This window comes from Procambarus clarkii, chromosome 31 (genome assembly GCF_040958095.1).
Source record: "Procambarus clarkii isolate CNS0578487 chromosome 31, FALCON_Pclarkii_2.0, whole genome shotgun sequence".
NCBI lineage: Eukaryota > Metazoa > Arthropoda > Malacostraca > Decapoda > Cambaridae > Procambarus > Procambarus clarkii.
The window spans coordinates 31578139-31597622 of NC_091180.1; the positions used below are offsets into that span (position 1 = coordinate 31578139).

A 19484-nucleotide genomic window follows, 5' to 3' on the forward strand; every position below is an offset into this window, starting at 1 on the left:
AGGGTAAGGATTAGCGAGTGTTATGGCAAGATGGCCTCCCTTCCATCTCCCACCCAGGTAGTCATTTCCTTGTAAGATTTACCCCGTTATTACCTTTCCCCGCGGCTGTGGCACGCCCGATTTAAAGTTCAGGCTTAGGCAAAGGCTGGAGGTGAGGCTGGTGCCAATTGAGCCGCCAGAGAGAGGAAGATAAGGAAGCTGAGGCCAGACCCGCCTACCTGTTTGGGTCGATGGTAGGGGGCAGTGTATGGGCCAAACGTGTCATGTTTTACCTAATATTGTTGATATTTAGACGTCTTGGAGGGTTATAATGGCGGTAATTAGTCAGGCGGTGGGTGAGGGTCAAATGGGGTGGAAGGTTGTTACGGTCGGGAGAGTTGTTAAGACGAAGGCGGGTGTCTTAAGGAGGTGATGGACTGTCACTAGTGTCAAGAGGGTTGTGTTTACAGCCTCTCAGTGTTGCTGGTGTTTACTGCCTCTCAGGGTGTTGCTGGTGTTTACTGCCTCTCGGGGTGTTGCTGGCTAATGCCTCTCGGGGTGTTGCTGGTGTTTACTGCCTCTCAGGGTGTTGCTGGCTAATGCCTCTCAGGGTGTTGCTGGTGTTTACTGCCTCTCAGGGTGTTGCTGGCTAATGCCTCTCAGGGTGTTGCTGGTGCTTACTGCCTCTTGGGGTGTTGCTGGTGCTTACTGCCTCTTGGGGTGTTGCTGGTGCTTACTGCCTCTTGGGGTGTTGCTGGTGTTTACTGCCTCTCAGGGTGTTGCTGGTGTTTACTGCCTCTCAGGGTGTTGCTGGTGCTTAATGCCTCTCGGGGTGTTGCTGGTGTTTACTGCCTCTCGGGGTGTTGCTGGTGTTTACTGCCTCGGGGTGTTGCTGGTGTTTACTGCCTCTCGGGGTGTTGCTGGTGTTTACTGCCTCTCGGGGTGTTGCTGGTGTTTGTTGCTTCAGTGTCGCTGGTGTTGTTAGCAAGCTTCATTGATGTTACTCTTGTCAGTGTTGTGTTTAGAGCCTTGATGTTGCTAATGTCAAGGTGGTGTATACTGCCTCGGTATCACTATTGTGTCGGGGCCGTGTTTGCAGCCTCGGTGTCACCAGTGTCGGGGCCGTGTTTGCAGCCTCGGTGTCACCAGTGTCGGGGCCGTGTTTGCAGCCTCGGTGTCACCAGTGTCGGGGCCGTGTTTGCAGCCTCGGTGTCACCAGTGTTGGGGCCGTGTTTGCAGCCTCGGTGTCACCAGTGTCGGGGCCGTGTTTGCAGCCTCGGTGTCACCAGTGTCGGGGCCGTGTTTGCAGCCTCGGTGTCACCAGTGTCGGGGCCGTGTTTGCAGCCTTGGTGTCACCAGTGTCGAGGCCGTGTTCGCAGCCTCGGTGTCACCAGTGTCGGGGCCGTGTTCGCAGCCTCAGTGTCGCCAGTGTCGGGCCGTGTTTGCAGCCTCGGTGTCACCAGTGTCGGGCCGTGTTTGCAGCCTCGGTGTCACCAGTGTCGGGGCCGTATTCGCAGCCTCGGTGTCACCAGTGTCGGGGCCATGTTCACAGCCTCGGTGTCACCAGTGTCGTGGTCATGTTCACAGCCTCGGTGTCGCCAGTGTCGGGGCCACGCAGGGCTGGGATAGGTTGGCGTGAGGCTGGATGCTGTTGTGATTGGTTTGGGGGGGGGGGGAAGTAATCCTTTAAGTAGGCAAGCACTATCTAGACAGGAGGATGGCTAGTTGATATAGAATGTTGAGGGTGTGCAAGTGTCTAAAATGTCATGGTATGACTAATATAATTTGACTTCTCCTAATTGTGTGTTCTAAATCATGCCAATATCTGTCCTGCTACTAAAATGTTAAACCCACACTTTGTTTTTACAATAGATGTATCACGTTTCAAATCGTAAGCTAAATGGCACTTACTTTATGCCAAAAATATAAGTTTGAATTAGTTGGCAATACATACACCTGTTTAGTCCAGCCATTATTGTTATGATTTGCACAAGTTCTTATGGATAAATTTTTGGTTCTGATAATGACACTGTCCACATGCTATGCCAGGGGTCTACCTACCTTGTGTAGCTTCCGGGGATCAACAGCCCCATGGCCCAGTCTCCGACCAGACATCCCTGGTTGGATCCCTGGAGGTCAAGGAGGCCTGGTCGGGAAATGTAAAAGTCCAACATCTCTTATTTCACATATACATCAGAGGAAACATAACAAATATTGCCAGTTGTGGGTTGCCTTGTATGTCTGTTGCCACATCAAGAGCTAAGCTGAATGCAAGATGTTTAATCATTTTGTATTTTGTATGCAATATCTGCACCGATATGAGAGATATTTGCAGTCTCCGTGGTGTAGTGGTAAGACACTCGCCTGGCGTTCCGCGAGCGCTATGTCATGGGTTCGTATCCTGGCCGGGGAGGATTTACTGGGCACAATTCCTTAACTGTAGCCTCTGTTTAACGCAACAGTAAAATGTGTACTTGGATGAAAAAACGATTCTTCGCGGCAGGGGATCGTATTCCAGGGACCATAGGATTAAGGACTTGCCCGAAACGCTATGCGTACTAGTGGCTGTACAAGAATGTAACAACTTTTGTATATATCTCAAAAAAAAAAAAAAAAAAAAAAAAAAAAGATACACCTCTTTGTGGTGTGGCAGGAAACTGGTGTTAGTGCTGTTAGTCGCTGAAGTTTTGTGTTATTTGGATCTAACACTGTGTCTGCTGGCCATTTATTGATGATTTTAACTTATTTAACTTATTTTTCCTTAAATCTGATTTAGGTGGGTAATCATAGGAAAAATTGTTGTGATTAGTTTCACAGTGGTGTTTCAAGTTTGTAGTTTTGTAATGACTGAGTGACACTTAGCAGATAAGTCACAAAGGTTTACCTCTTTTTAACTGTGAATGCAAAACTCTTCCTCCAACTCTGGCTGAAAATTTTTATCTTCATATTTTTGTTTCTTACAATTTGTTGAAGCCATCTTCCTTCACAAAGTTTTCACAGACACTTTAAATAACCTACTTGATACCTGCATGATGGGGTTCTGGGAGTTCTTCTATTCCCCAAGCCCGGCCCGAGGCCAGGCTTGACTTGTGAGAGTTTGGTACACTAGGCATACATAAATAAGATTTATGTATGAAGTGTACCAGCTATTTCTGCTCTGTTCAGCATCAGCACTTACACTGACCTCCCTTCCATAGGTATCGGAACTCTTTATATAGCTGCCTGAACATTTCTTGTTTTGCATTTGGGTCAAAATTTCAAGAATATTTGTATTCTCTAGAAGTTTTCCACAAGCCACATATTAGAGGTCAAAGAGCCACATGCGGCTTGTGAGCTGCGGTTTAGCCACCCTTGTACTATGCTGTTATTGTCGCTCTTGTGTAATTAATAATGTACTGGAGTTTTTATCTAAACTTTGCCAATTATGAATGGTACAGTACAATCATCTATGAATGAAGCTATTGATTTCATTTCTAATAAAAGCTATTATTTAGTTTTTATTGGTTTTTAATTATTTTTATACTGAAATGCATTTGAGTTCATTATGTATATGAGAAAATGCCCCCGTTTTCTTAAATAGTAAAGATAGAGAAAACCAAATTATTGCTATTCCTCCCATCCTCCCCTTACATTTTTTGTATTAATTTTTAGTGATGAGCTCTCTTGAATAATTCCAATATAATTTTGAGCTCCTGTACTTGAACCATTTTTTTTATTAAAACAATGAACACAATGTATTTGAATTTTGATTTATGGTGGAGATTTTTAATGGTATCACTGGAGGAAAGATCATGTAGATTTCTTAGTAAAAATTAATCAGTTTTTAGCCCCAAATGGAAGCTCTATAGGGTTAAATAACGGTAGTACAAGTACTGTACTTGTTCTTCCTGTATTGTTCTTGTTTCCTTTGTTTCAGTTAGAATAGATGGGGGTTGCCAGGTCATTAGTTCACTTATTATATATTCATTGACAAAGACTTTAGCATGGCAAGTGAGAGAGGGAATTATCAGAGGGGGAAAGCACCAAGCCATTACTTCTATATAGCACTGGAAAGGGGTCAGTATAAGGATTTGGGATGGGACGGGGAAAAGGAATGGTGCCCAACCACTTGTGGACGGTCGGGGATTGAGTGCCGACCTGCATGAAGCGAGACAATCGCTCTACCATCCAGCCCATGTTGTTGGACACCATTACCATGCCTTTTCCACTGTCCCCATCCCAAATCCTCATCCTGACCCCTTCCAAGTGCTAGTCGTAATGGCTTGGCGCTTTCCCCTGATAATTCTCTCCCACACCTAAAATGCTAGTCTTTGTCAATGAGTTGTGTTTTGTAAAGGACATGTGTTGTTACAGTATGTGACGACTCTTTTTTTTATAAATTTCTCTCGGATTTGTCCTGTCTGAATACCTTGGGTTATTGCTACTCCTTTCGAACGACTGCTCTGTCTTAGATCTGTGGCATTTGTCTAGATCAGAGACTGGATTTAATTGTTCTATGTCATCACTACTTTATAAGGTAAGAACATTTCTATACTGAATTTTGTTGATTTTGTTCTGGTGCATAGCTTGTTGCGTAAGAGTCTGTTGAATGTTAGCAAGCGTTTTATTGGTATCTAAGGAATAAGACCTCTTCTACCTTATTTAACCCAATGTAATGCTATAAATATGCTCTGATTAACTTTTTAATTTGTGGTGGTTTTGTGTCTTAAACCCACCCTCCTTTTTTTAAATAGAGGCATAAGTGAGCAGGACTTTAAAGAATTACGATGATTTAATTAATATACTGTAATTCATTTAATTTTGGAGGTTCCATTTTGATATTGAACTATAAGTTGAAATTTCACACAAGCTCCTTTTTCAGTATCTAATGGGAATATGGTAATCATTTCCATTATAGTTTTCAGTTGAATGATCCTATCAATTGCACAAGAAAATGTTAGTCTCAAGTCATGTATGTAAATACAAAAGCCAAATTGCTTAAATAAAAAGTCAAGTTTTTTTTTTAAATCTTTCAAAATCTGTTTTTAATTGATTAAATAAAACCTTGTATTGTTTAACTACTGGTGCTGCATATAACTTGTTATATTAATTGTATTTAGAAAAATAAGAAAGATCTTTATTAAAGTAATACTGTAATATATATCCCGGACACTGGAGTAACATAAGGAGAAAATTGTGGAGCTCGTAGTACGTACGTCTTATGCCGCTTTGTTATATTCCCAGTTGGAGAGACCATAGACGAGTGAAACTGACTGACACTTACTCATTGTGACCACTGTTCGTCTGCTTGGATAGGTAAGGTGAATAAACATTCTGGTAAATAACCAACAAAATACATCTTCCTTTTACCATAGTGTTGTCAACATCTCTCTCCATGTTCAATATGTTTTGTATATCCATCTCTGGCTGGAAATATGGTATGGCGACAGATGATGATGATGATACTGTAGTTGCAGTAAAATACAGCTGTGAAGATTACTAGCCAGTATCTTGTAATTTTTTGCTCGAAGCCAATCAAAACTACCGCTTAGTTGCCGGTTCATTTACACATTCTTATGGGTGCCACTCTTCTCTCTTGAGTGTAAATATACTGTACTTATTATTTTTAAATTAATAAGTTGCTCATAAGTTTCTAAATATATACTGCATTTGAGTTTGATCCTTTACAAAATTGGGGAGAAATGTAATAATGAAAAGTATGTAGAGCTTTCTATAATGTACAGGGAAAAATCTTTGACATTAAATTTAACTAGCAAAGTTTTATTGATTACCTGGTTGATGGGGTTCTGGGAGTTGTTTTACTCCCCAAGCCCGACCGAGGCCAGGCTTGACTTGTAAGAGTTTGGTCCACCAGGAAAAAATTAAAAAGAAAATGAAAAATTTCCACAATTTTAATCCCACAAATTAATAAAAATTATTAAAAGAAAATTAAAGTTTCCTTTTGGAGACGTATACTATAGTTCCGGAAATATTTCTTATAATCACTGGGAGGATGTGAACAACCATGAACCACTGATGTTCATACAATGTTCTCTGATTGTGCCCATGGCGACTCTGTTCTTCACTGGTTCTATTCTGCATTTCCTTCTATTTTGTTCACTCCAGTACAGTATGTTGTTGATCAGGTATCCTTTGAAAGGTGCTTGTCGAGTTCTCTTTTGAACTGTGTACTAAGTTGGTCAGTTATGCCTCGTACATGTAGGGTAAGAGTGTTGAAAAGTCTTGGACCTTTGATGTTGATTGAGTTCTCTCTCAGCATGCCTATTGCATCTCTGCTCTTCAGTTTAGTTTAGTTCATATATTATGCACCCCATACCCATCGGTGGGTGGTAGTGGAAAGGGTTCCAGGGGTACATAATGGACTCTGGGGACTGAACCCCACAATTCATTTAGCTATGCAAGTTACAATCTTGATGAGCTAACTTGCTTAGCTAAATGAATTATGGGATTCAGTCCCTGAGTCCGCTCACTGCTCTTCAGTGAGGCTATTTTGCACATCCTGCCATGCCTTCTGGTCTCTTGTGGTCTTATTTCTGTGTGCAGATTTGGAATCAATCTTTCTAATACAGTACTTTCCAAGTGTAGATTATAATGTATCTCTCCCACCTGCATTCTAGGGAATATAGATTTAAGGGGACGGGAAAATTGATTCTCAAACTTCCTGAACCTACCTTATATTCAGCGAAACAACCTAAAGAGACAAAGAAAATAGTTTGAAATCTGTGAAAAAATCGGCCAAAACAAATTTCACAGGTTCTGCCACCTGTGGCTGAGTTACACGTTGACTAATTTCTTTCCAACTTCACATATGTAATGACGGGTATGCATTCTCCAAGATGTAGAAGCCGCAACAAAATTAGATAAGAAAATAAGGAGAGAGAAAATAAATATCCCCCCCCAAAAAAAAACAAAAAAAGTATATATATATATAATATATATATATATAATATATATATATATATATATATATATATATATATATATATATATATATATATATATATACAGTATATATATATATACAGTATATATATATATATATATATATATATATATATATATATATATATATATATATATATATATATATATATATATATATATATATATATATATATATATATATATATATATATATATATATATATATATATATATATATATATATATATATATATATATATACTGTATATATATATATATATTAGTATATTTTGGTAGCAGTATATATATATATATATATATATATATACTGTATATATATATATATATTAGTATATTTTGGTAGCAGTCTTTCCTGTAGACATATATTATTAAATATGACCGAAAAAGTAAGATTAATAATTCTAACACGAATTTTCTCAATCTTTCGTACATTACGCTTCACTGTTGGAGGTAAATCAAAAATCGCTTCTCCAAAATTCATTTTTATTTCTAGTCTGACGCGACACAGGCGCGTTTTGTAAAACTTATTACATTTTCAAAGACTTCACAAATACACAACTGATTAGAACTTACGTATCTCTGCTATTATATCTACATTTGAGTGAGGTGGGAGGGATGATGTGGCATATAGTGACGTGGCATTAACACAAGACATTACACTACATTTGAGTGAGGTGGGAGGGATGATGTGGCATATAGTGACGTGGCATTAACACAAGACAGAACATGAGGGGATATTAATAGGGTATTAAAAGTATCAACACAAGACAGAACAGAAACACCTCAAGACTCCGCTCCAATATAGAAGCATCAAGAAATATGGACCAATAGGCTTTCTACAAACACTTCTATTCAATACCCATTGTTTCTGTTCTGTCTTGTGTTGATACTTTTAATACCCTATTAATATCCCCTCATGTTCTGTCTTGTGTTAATGCCACGTCACTATATGCCACATCATCCCTCCCACCTCACTCAAATGTAGTGTAATGTCTTGTGTTAATGCCACGTCACTATATGCCACATCATCCCTCCCACCTCACTCAAATGTAGATATAATAGCAGAGATACGTAAGTTCTAATCAGTTGTGTATTTGTGAAGTCTTTGAAAATGTAATAAGTTTTACAAAACGCGCCTGTGTCGCGTCAGACTAGAAATAAAAATGAATTTTGGAGAAGCGATTTTTGATTTACCTCCAACAGTGAAGCGTAATGTACGAAAGATTGAGAAAATTCGTGTTAGAATTATTAATCTTACTTTTTCGGTCATATTTAATAATATATGTCTACAAGAAAGACTGCTACCAAAATATACTAATATATATATATATATATATATACAGTATATATATATATATATATATATATATATATATATATATATATATATATATATATATACTGTATATATATATATATATATACTGTATATATATATATATATATACTGTATATATATATATATATATACTGTATATATATATATATATATATACTGTATATATATATATATATATACTGTATATATATATATATATATATACTGTATATATATATATATATATACTGTATATATATATATATATATACTGTATATATATATATATATATACTATATATATATATATATACTGTATATATATATATATATATACTGTATATATATATATATATATATATATATATATATATATATATATATATATATATATATATATATATATATATATATATATAAAAGTTATTATGGTATATTATGAATTATTATGGTACATTATGAGTTCAGTGTTGGGCACCATACTACAGAGTGGACATCAATTTAGAAAATGTATAAGAGGTGGTGATCAAGTTCAGCCATGCAAAATAGAATGCATAACAATGGTTACAAATTGGGTAATTTTAGATTCTGAGCAGACCTTGGTAATTAATAGTTAGGGAATAAGCTTGTTGATTTTTCAAACATTGCTGTTAATATGTGGTGGAGAACATACTGTGTTAAATTACAGTAGTGCTACAATTGTTTGGTTCTGTATAAATAGTGCTCTCTTGTGGGCCAAAAGGCTGTAGATATACATACTGAAAAGCTGTTTATTGAATCATGAGGTTTAACATTGGCATAATTTCAACCCGGCATAACTGTAAGCTGATGCGTAGGAATACAGCCAGCTATTTTTAAGCAACCTATCTGACTCTGACCTTTGTTCAGATATTGCTGAATTGTTATGTTTGGGACTAAATGTTGATGCAAGGGGAGGGGGTGTATGGGACCATAAAGGGACGCGTATGTGAGAGAGCGAAGGAGGGGGGATGGGGGAGAGCAAATAGTAAATTAACAGTTACGTACATGATATAATTTTTCATTTGCAGGTGGCGGGAGACCAGACAGGAATCTTCGAGGCATTGTACAAGAAAATAGACCCAACTTGTTCAGGCACAATCCAAGCTGGTCCTGCGGCCAATTTCCTCAAGAAATCGGGACTAAATGATAACATCCTTAGTCGGGTGAGTTTAGTATTAATAATTCGAGAATTGTGTAATGTGGAGAGAGAAATTTACTTCCGTTACAGTAGCTCTTTCTGGATGGTTTGAATGGTATTTTCCCTGTACTCGGATAGCTCCACACCTTGGTAGTAGTTGGTAAATGGAATGCATTAGGAAGTGATGTGATAGAGGCTGACTCCATACACAATTTTAAGTGTAAATATGATAGAGCTCGAGAAACTCCAGAATCTGTACACCAGTAGATTGACGGTTGATAGGCAGGAGTAAAGAGCCGAAGCTGAAAGCCACACCACTCCTTAAATTACATGCACACATGCACATATAATAGAACAATACATTCCCTTTAATATAAGAATATCACCCCTTAATCAGCTGACCAGTGCAACCCCCCCCCCCCCCCCCCCCCCCAATGAATTTTAACCCTCAAACCGCTAGGGGCCCAAATGGAATTCACACCCACAGGCGCAACAAAAAAAAAAAAATCCAAAAAATTCTTTCGTCTTATAGAAGTGTTCATTTTTGTTCCCTGATCACGGAAAAAAATAACAAAAAAATCGTAGGTGGCATATTTTAACCGCAATAGGGTAGGGAAGTGTGGCAAGAAAGGGGCGTTGGCAGAGCCTTCACCAGACGAGATCTACTCCGTCCGAGCTGTCAGACGGCAGTTGCCACAAATATATTATTACCTAATTATTTCAATGTCTCTGATTGATTTTTTCTTAGTTTTTTTGCAGTAATATTATTCCATACAGTGAATTGTGGTATATTTATATTATAAAATGTGTGAACCATCGCTGTACTCAAAATTATGGTGTGCACATTAGTGATTCAATTATTATGTTATAAAACAATAAACAAATAGTTTTGCTGTAGTTACACTATATACACAGGTTATATATAAGTATTTGCATGTTTTGTACACCATAACGAACTACTAAGTTGGTCTTGTGAGTCAAAAAGCAACGAGGAGTGACCGCCAAACACCAGCGAGCCACTCACTGCCACTCCCTCCCTCAACACTACCTCACTCACCCTCATTCACCTCCCACAATACTCTTTCTGTATTTATTCACTATACACAGACTTATATATACGTATTTACATGTTTTGTTCACCATAACTGTACATCTAAGCTTGTATGGTGAGTAAAGGCCATAAGACATAGCTACTCACACAGTCAGCTGATCGGTGGCCGCCCTCAAGGCCAGACGCACTAATATTTGTCCTTCAACAATATTGTTTGTGGTGTTATTACGCTATATACACACATTACATATAAGTATCTACCTGTTTTATTCACCATACCTGAACAAATAAGCTGGTATGGTGCCCAAAGACCATAGTGGCCATCAGTAAACAACATGCCAAGTCGTGCAGACGACGCTTCTCCCTCACCAAAATGGCGGCTCCCAACCTCCTACTCTCGCTGTTATCTCACACTATACACACGTTATATATTAGTATCTACATTTGTGTTTACCATATCGAACCACTAAGCTGGTATGGTGAGTGCAGTCAATAAATGGTGGCCACACACAGTCAGAAAACGACGCCACAACCCTCCCTCCCACAGCCTTACTCCTCCCTCCATGGAGCACAGCGCTAAATATCACCACAATCCTGCTATTATCAGAATCCTGGTCAGTTTTATCACAGTCAGAGGGCTTCAGTAATACTATCACTGCTAAATAATAGCAGTATCATTTATATTATGGTATTTGTAGGCGATGCTGTGGTCACAAGCTGAACAGCGGTGCTGTGAGCTCATGTTGCGTGCGCCAGCCTTGGTGGCTTGCTCAATACTGACGCTGTAACACCCAAGAATGTTGGCCTGGATTTTTTTTCTAGGTGGCATCTGGCAACTGTCGGTCGTGGCTGTACTATAGCTGCCCCTATCCCAGGCGGGGCGTTTAAATTATAGCGCTAGACACGAAATCATATATAAATGATGTGCGCGGTTTCGGTTTTGTCACTGATATCATTTATATATGATATGCGCGGTTTGAGGGTTAAGAAAAGTCATGCGAATGAAAATAAAGCATGACTTATACTGTACCTTATTAAAAAAAAAATTGAACCAATGCCTTGAAAAGAGAAATATCTAATCTAGCTAAATTATTACAATCACCAGCCATAAGTCGATTGCAAACAATAACTATAACATATAGCAAGTACTGTGTACGGTGACCAATTAATCCCTACTGTCAAATAATTGGCAGTCCAGCAAGTCTTCCCCAACACATTTGGCGGGACCAAAGAGCCAGAGCTCAACCCCCCCCTGCAAGCACAACCAGGTGAGTACATTTGGAAGAACAAAACATCCTAAACCTGACATGATATGACTAAATGAAAAATATCCCTAATCTAGCAAAAATAAAATCTAGCTAAAAGTCCTGGATAGCCTTTTGCCACCAAGGTGTGTTCCTACTAAAACCACTTAACACATCAAAGTCCAAAGTCCTTCCTTCTTCAAAAATCAGGAGAGGAACACTTAAATCAAATTATATTGTGGTGGGCTGTTGTAGTGTGTTGACCTGCCCTGGCTGTGCATAATCCTATTCATGAGTTAGCAATTGAGAGTCCTGCTTTAAAAGGGAGTTTTTTTTTATACAGTGTATGTGTATCAAAAGTCTGATACATATTGTACTTGTTTTATGGTTCAGTACTCATATACTGTAGGAATTTAATATACATTCAATTCACCCGGGTTGTATGGGTCTCGAACCGTAGATCCCACGTGTGTGAGGCCGTAGTTCTATTAACTCGGCTATGAACCGAGTTATTTTATTAATGTACATGTGTAGTGTATTGGTTACAGTTTGTTTACATGTGGGCCGACGAGTTCCAGAACACCAAAATATTTGACCCAACTTTCACTTTTGTTTTCTCTGCAGATATGGGACGTGAGTGATCCTGGTGGTAAAGGGTATTTAGATAAAACTGGCCTATTTGTAGCATTAAAAATGGTGGCTTTGGTACAAAATGGCAAGGAACCCAACATGGCAAATATCAACACTCCGACTCCTCCTCCTACTATGGTAATATACGAATATTGAGCCTTTTTATTAGCGTAGTCCAGTATAATGCATTTTATTTAATGGCATGAACTTGCAAATTTTGTTGTATTTTGTATTGAGGTGAATTTTTTTGGTAAATTTTGAGCAAGCATGAATAGTACATGCCTACAGCTGCTTCACATTTCAAGAGTTCTACTCATCCCCCCCTTATATTGTCATTTTCATGCCAAAATAAGGGCCAAGCCTGGCCCAGGGCCAGGCTTGACTTGAGAGCATGGTATATTACATATTACCTCCATCCATATTCATTCATTTAATTAAATCCAGGGCTCTGCTAAATCTGGAGGTGTAAATATGTCGGTAACTTTTTAGTCATATTCGGGAGGGCGACAGGATGTATGGTGCGTGGGCAGATTGGTTGGGTGGTTGGCTGGCTGGCTGATGGATGGGTGGGGGCAAGTGGGTGGGCTATATGGATGGATGGAACTGGAACTGGCTCGCAGGCAGGCGAGCAGGTGGGAGTAGGGGGAAAGGTGAGTGGGAGTGTGGGGAGGAAGCCAGGCAGGCAGGTGAATGGGCAGGCAGGGACAGGTGGGCAGGTGCACATGCCACCTGATGGACAAGTAAAAGTGTGGGGAGGCAGATTGGCTGGCTGGCTGGCGAGTGGATAAGCAGAATATAATATGCTTCGTCTTTCCAACCATGTTCAGCAAGTTATTTTTGTTTTTATAGCAATTATGTCCAGGCATTTTGTGCTGAATTAGTTTTAAACTAAAAAGAGATACAGTGCCTCACTCATTTTCGAATTCTTTGTATCCTCCTCTTTATTTTGGCTGCAATTTCTTTTTCAGGGTGAACCGCCTCCACATCCACCACCACCTACCAAACCCCCGCAGCCCCATCAAGCAGCGGTTGGAGGGGTGTGGATGATAACTCCGGCTGACCGGGCGCGCTATGACCACATTTTTAATTCGTTGGGACCAGAGGCAAATAAACTTCATGGCAATAAGGTAAATTCAGGTATCATTTGTTATTTAATTTTAAGATGTTAATATTTTTGTAATCCTTTTTTAACATTGGATGTATGTTGTGCCAATTTATTTTAACACTGAATTTTTCTTACTTTGATTCCTGAAGGTTAGAAGTGTGATGCTCAATTCAAAGCTTCCCATGGAAACACTCGGCAAGATATGGGACTTATCGGATATGGATAAAGATGGTTCACTCGACAGAGTAGAATTTTCCCTCGTAAGTACATTACAACAGTATGACCAATTGATAATGTATTATTACTTCTTGGTGTATTTATTTAGTTTCATTATATTAAATCACCCATTTCTTATAACACTTTTCCATTTTTTCTGGGCTTGTGCCTTATCATTCCATGAAAATGGGAAATGGGGTAACGACTAAAACTTTGTAGGATTCTTGGGTTAAAATTACAATGGATTGTTAGAGGGGTGTGAATTTCCTCTAGGTTTTGGAGGCCAAGTAGAAATGAAGAGCATAATAGGTTATTCCTCTTATCACTGATGCACTGGAACAGAAAGCTAATACCTTATGGGACTAGTTGTTTTAATAAACCCATCTGTTTGGAGGAACTTGTGACAGTTTTGCCCCATTAGCTAAAGATTTCCAATACTAGTATGATAGTGGTATTAATGGCAAAACCCCTTAATTTAAGCTGTGTTGAGTATGTCTTCTTTAGTAGGCTATGCTGAGCACTGCCACACTATTGGCCATCACTGAAGAGGATGTAGGTGTCAGCAACAAAAGATTCACTTGTACAGTATTGTGGCTGGCTGGCTCGCTTGCTCGCTTATTATAGTTATATAATATACCAGTGAAGAGCAGGGGGTGCCATAGGCACAATCAGAGAACACTATAAACATCAGAGGTCCACGGTTGTTCGACATTCTCCCATTGAGTATAAGAAATATTGCTGGAACAAACGTGGATGTCTTCAAGAAAGAAGTAGATACTGTAGTTTTCTTCAAGAAGTGCCAGACCAACCGGGCTCTAGTGGATGTGTGGGCTGCTCAAGCAACAGCCTGTTGGAACAAGCTCTCACAAGTCAAGCCTAGCCCCTACCTTGAGGTTACCTTGAGGTGCTTCCGGGGCTTAGCGTCCCCGCGGCCCGGTCGTCGACCAGGCCTCCTGGTTGCCGGACTGATCAACCAGCCTGTTGGACGCGGCTGCTCGCAGCCTGACATATGAGTCACAGCCTGATTGATCAGGTATCCTTTGGAGGTGCTTATCCAGTTCTCTCTTGAACACTGTGAGGGGTCGGCCAGTTATGCCCCTTATGTGTAGTGGAAGCGTGTTGAACAGTCTCGGACCTCTGATGTTGATAGAGTTCTCTCTCAGAGTACCTGTTGCACCTGTGCTTTTCAACGGGGGTATTCTGCACATCCTGCCATGTCTTCTGGTCTCATGTGATGTTATTTCTGTGTGCAGGTTTGGGACCAGCCCCTCTAATATTTTCCACGTGTAAATTATTAAGTACCTCTCCCGCCTTCGCTCAAGGGTTCCCCAGGCCAGGTTTGGGGAGTAAAAGAACTCCCAAAACCCCATCCAGGTACAATCCAGTTAAGATTGATGATTATCCTGCAACAACGATTATTATATTAGTTGAGCAGAAGTTGCTTATTTCATTCGACCAGTTGCCTTGTTGTTGCATCTATGCTTTCTGGAGGGTTCTACCCTGGTTGTAGGTTGATCTTTGATCCCTAAGCTCTTCCTCTCTCATAGTCATCCAAATTCTGGTTTCTTGTGGGTGATGAAACGGTCTTGTAGGCCTGGTGGGTGGGGGGGGGGTTCTAAGGCTTATACACTCATACTTAGACAGTGAATCTGTTCCAGTGTATAAATATGGGGAGTTACTGAGGGAATGCCTCTCCCCAAATTTATTGTTCACTGCTAAAATCAAGTTTTGCGAGATGGCTCCAAACAGTTACTCCATTATACAAAGGTCTAGTCATCTGGCCTGCTAAACAGGAATTTGACTGTTGTGGCTCTGAAGTATGGCGGTGAGAGAAGAAAACGTCACCCAACGTGGTAGATCAGATATATCGGATAATACACGGCATTCATATTCAGCACAACATGGCCAAAATCTGTGGTATATTTGTTCCTGTTTATATGTTGCTGCTAGTTGTCTAGTTGTCATTTACTATAATACACACTATGGGTAAATGCCACTTTTGCCGTGTTACATTCTGCAGTACTGCACTATATATAGTTGGCTGTTGATGCCTCGGTTACTTTTAATACAACACTTGTCTTCATACAAAGAGGATCTTCTAAATACTAAGATTTCTACTCTGCATTACTACATAGAACATTCTACTAAAGGTACATTTCTCTTCGACAGGCAATGCATTTAATATATAAGGTTTTAGAAAACAATCCATTGCCACCATCTGTGCCACAAGAAATGCTGTCCAGTGCACAAAGGGCAGGTGTGGCGCAGGGTCCTGTGCCGGCACCCCTGGCACCGCCTCAGATGCCTCCGCCAAATGTCACTAAACAGCAACCTATCAAGGTAAGTGAAATGAGATTTAGTATAATGTTTTGATTATCTCGGTAATTTGTTGGCTACCCAATTTTGCAGGCCTTAATTTTAGTTTATTTTGCAAGGCTTGCAGTCGCTTTTTGTTGTGCAGTAATTTAATCAAATTTGTCCGATTGTTGTCTGTCTATTTTTCTGGGTTGGAGACTCGGTAGCTCTTTAGTGAATTGGCTCTGGTATCAGAGATATCCAGAAAACTACCAGGCCTTTGGGATTATTCAGGAATTGAACACCAGAACAAGAATCTGATGTGCTTTTAGAGGCTAAGGAAGAATGTGGATCTGACATTGGCCTCTAAACCCAATAAATCCATGAAGATCTGAGATTGGCCCAAAACTGTCTGGGTAGTCTGTTTGCCAGACCTGTTGAGGAGAGTTGATAAAGTTCACTGTGTACAGTACTTGATAAACAAACAAAATGCTGTTAATGGTTGTAGTCCCCTTGCCTGTGATTGGCTCAAGTCATGGTGAGGAAGTTTGCAGCAGTTTGGATAGTGCTTCTGTGCATCACTCTGCTCTCCAGTTTCACTGGATAGCAGAGTACCGATTACACTTTCATGGTGCACTACCTCAACAGAGTTCCAATTGCTCCTTTTCCTTGTGGGGATTGACTCTGACTTTCTCGAGGCTTAGTTCTAAGTATGGTCCACATTCGGGTGTAACCAATATTCTTGCTGATAGCCTAATTTGGAATGGGATGTGATGTGAACATATCCTCTTTTCATTAGATATGCAAGTCTTCCTCTGCCTTCCTTAGGGGATCTCTTCGGCTCCGCATGGAATTATGAGTTACATATTTGTTGCTCCTTTTTATAATTGTGAAGCTCTTGTGAATAATTTTTGCTAGGATTAGAATTGATGGAACTAACTTTACCTTTCTTCTGGTCCAGATACTTCTAGTGTCGGACTGATTGGAGACATTTATGTGCCGTCATTGTGGCTAGTTCAGCACTGGTTCTGGCTCTCCTCATTTGTCTTGGTTCTTTTCTGTTCCTAGGAGACAGTTTCTCGCAGACGATTGGTGCACAGACTTGTTGGTTTGGGTTTATCCACCGATATTCACATTTGGAGTTTTTGAGCTGGGGGCCAGGCTCGGCTCAAGTAGAACAACTGAAACCCTCTCCACATATGCTCTAGGTATACTTGTCTCTGCTTTTCTAATTGCAAACCCAGCACATGGAATTATTTGCAGGTGGTTACCATGTGTGAAAAGGATTCTGTATGAAATGACCTCTTCAAAGAAGGGTATTTGTTTATTTATCAAAAAGTACTAAGTAGGTAATAAAGTACTAAGTATTGATTTTTAAGAAACGAATTGACCAGTGAAGTACAGCTAGATGACTGTTTTACAAGACGATAGTACAATTTTCTTTTCTAAGAATGGATGGGATGAGAGTAATCAGATGTTTAGAAGATATGATTATTTATAAGAGAATACTAAAAGGCAATTTGGAGGACATAATGGGCAAGAAATCCATTATTTAAAATGGAGGAGCATGAAAAGTTTGGTGTTGTTTCATTCATAAAATTTGCATTACTTAGCATAATTATTGTTTTGATAAGGGATTGTTTTTAATAACTTTGTTTTATCATGTATGCTTTATTGAAGCTTTCATGCCTGATGTTTCATTTAAGTGCATGAGGAAACTGTTTTAAACTCCATAGTCATTGCTGTGATTTTTTTTTTTTTTTTAATCTGTGAATGTTAATAAATTTTACTGTAAATTATGCTGCCATATGTTCACTCGTTAATTTTTCTTTTGGCTAGATTTTTCTTTCTTTTGCTGGGAGGATGATGCTTCACTGAATTTTAAATTGCACATTTATATGTTAAACTGTTTTGTTAAATTTTTGCAGAGGATTTCATTTTGCTCCTTATAAAGGCATTTTTATGATGATGCTTAAATAATGATTTTCGTGCTTTTTTAGGACAAGTTAACCTGTGAGGTTGAGGCCACCTTGGAGACTTCTGCTGAAAAAGTTAGTCTGGTTGTGTTGTAATGCCGTATGAAAGTATCCTCGACATTGGATCACTTTCAACCTTTGTTTGGTGGAAATTCCGTAAAAGATCTACTAACCGGTCTTGTGTACCACAGTCATTTAACAGCCCGTCATCCCATCATCAAATCTAAGCCTGACAAGATTTTTTTTTTTTAGACTGTGGTTATTGTATTGGTCTTGTTTTGTTGCATGCATTTAAAGCTACTGTAGAAAGTTTCTTTTTGTAATTTTGGAAGAACTATTAATTAATGCCCTTAATATGATTTAATTTAAATTTGTTTATAATTGTGTGCAGTTTGGCTGAAAGAATTATTTTTGTAGAGGGGGTGTTAATAAGAGAATTCCAGTCAAGTGCTGAAAACAGGACTTCAGTAACGGTTAAATACACAGTATATGTTGTACATTTGTAATTACATGCCACCAGAAATAATTGATAATGAGCTTGTGGAACAAGATGTATGTAATATGGTGTTTAAACAATTTGAGGCATGTTCTGACAACATGCTTTTGCAAGATGTTTAAGATGGTCATCAATTGAAATCCTTTTTCCTCTTCCATTTGTGTTAGCCTTCAGGTCCTCCTCCAGCCCCCTGGGTGATCAGTGCAGCAGAGAAGGCCAGATATGATGTTATGTTTCACAATGCTGACCTTGATAAGGATGGCTACGTGAGTGGACAGGAGATTAAAGGGGTTTTTCTTCAGTCTGGCCTGCCACAGATGGTTCTTGCACATATATGGTAAGGATAGGTGTCAAGTCAATAGTAGCTTGAAGAAACGTTCCTTGCTTGATTTGTGAAAGAGTTGTTTGTGAAAGAGTTGTCCCATGTTTATTACTAATTGTTTGTTACTGCGTCTGTGAACTTTGGTTGTGAGACACGCACAAACACGAGACAAAATTTTTGCTCTGAAGTAGAAATCTGAAGGCTTTGGAGTTTGGGGATTGTATTTAATGTCTGTGTATTATACAATATTTGAAATGTGTGTATATTACAGTATTATCAATTGGAAAAGTTACTAATGCATGATAACGTTTAACCTCGATGCATGTACAATATGTGAAACTTAAAGATTGCATTTCATTGCTGCAGAAAATAGTCAAATGTATTTCAAGTAGTCTGGACAGCGAACGGGTTCAAGCATGGCATAATTACTTTACAAAAATCTTGTTGTATTTTAATGCTTTGTTTAAGCAGTTTTTAGTGTGACTTTTACACAAATGCTTGACATTTTATGTAACGGAAGAAACCTGTAATAGATAAAGGAATGCGGTACAAACGCCTTTATCCAGAAGCTACATTTCCCCGCCTATCACTTCTGGGTCCTTGCTTTAATTAACGTTGTGTTTATACTGCCTTTCCTTGTAGGGCGAGACAGCTTGGCTAGATGTATCTTGTGCTAATTCTAATATGTAAACATTGTGTACTTGACACATGGTCAGCTATTTTGAGGATTGGGTTGTAAGTGACCACC

General features: G+C 39.2%; 1 protein-coding gene across 11 annotated transcripts in view; it reads left to right on the forward strand.

Moving 5' to 3' along the window:
* Positions 1–19484, forward strand: part of LOC123758861 (Epidermal growth factor receptor pathway substrate clone 15) — an 80009-nt gene continuing 60525 nt past the window's right edge. For 4 of the 11 annotated variants that reach the window (XM_069334695.1, XM_069334686.1, XM_069334689.1 and 1 more), the window contains exons 1-8: positions 12–57; positions 9292–9426; positions 12321–12464; positions 13295–13453; positions 13581–13691; positions 15817–15987; positions 17943–17993; positions 18582–18751. In XM_069334695.1, the coding sequence (XP_069190796.1) occupies positions 31–57; positions 9292–9426; positions 12321–12464; positions 13295–13453; positions 13581–13691; positions 15817–15987; positions 17943–17993; positions 18582–18751 (968 nt within the window). In that variant the 5' untranslated portion in view covers positions 12–30. Of the gene's footprint in view, positions 58–123; positions 234–5202; positions 5280–9291; positions 9427–12320; positions 12465–13294; positions 13454–13580; positions 13692–15816; positions 15988–17942; positions 17994–18581; positions 18752–19484 lie in introns of those variants that run through there. The other 7 variants (XM_069334690.1, XM_069334692.1, XM_069334694.1 and 4 more) reach the window with 7 other exon arrangements.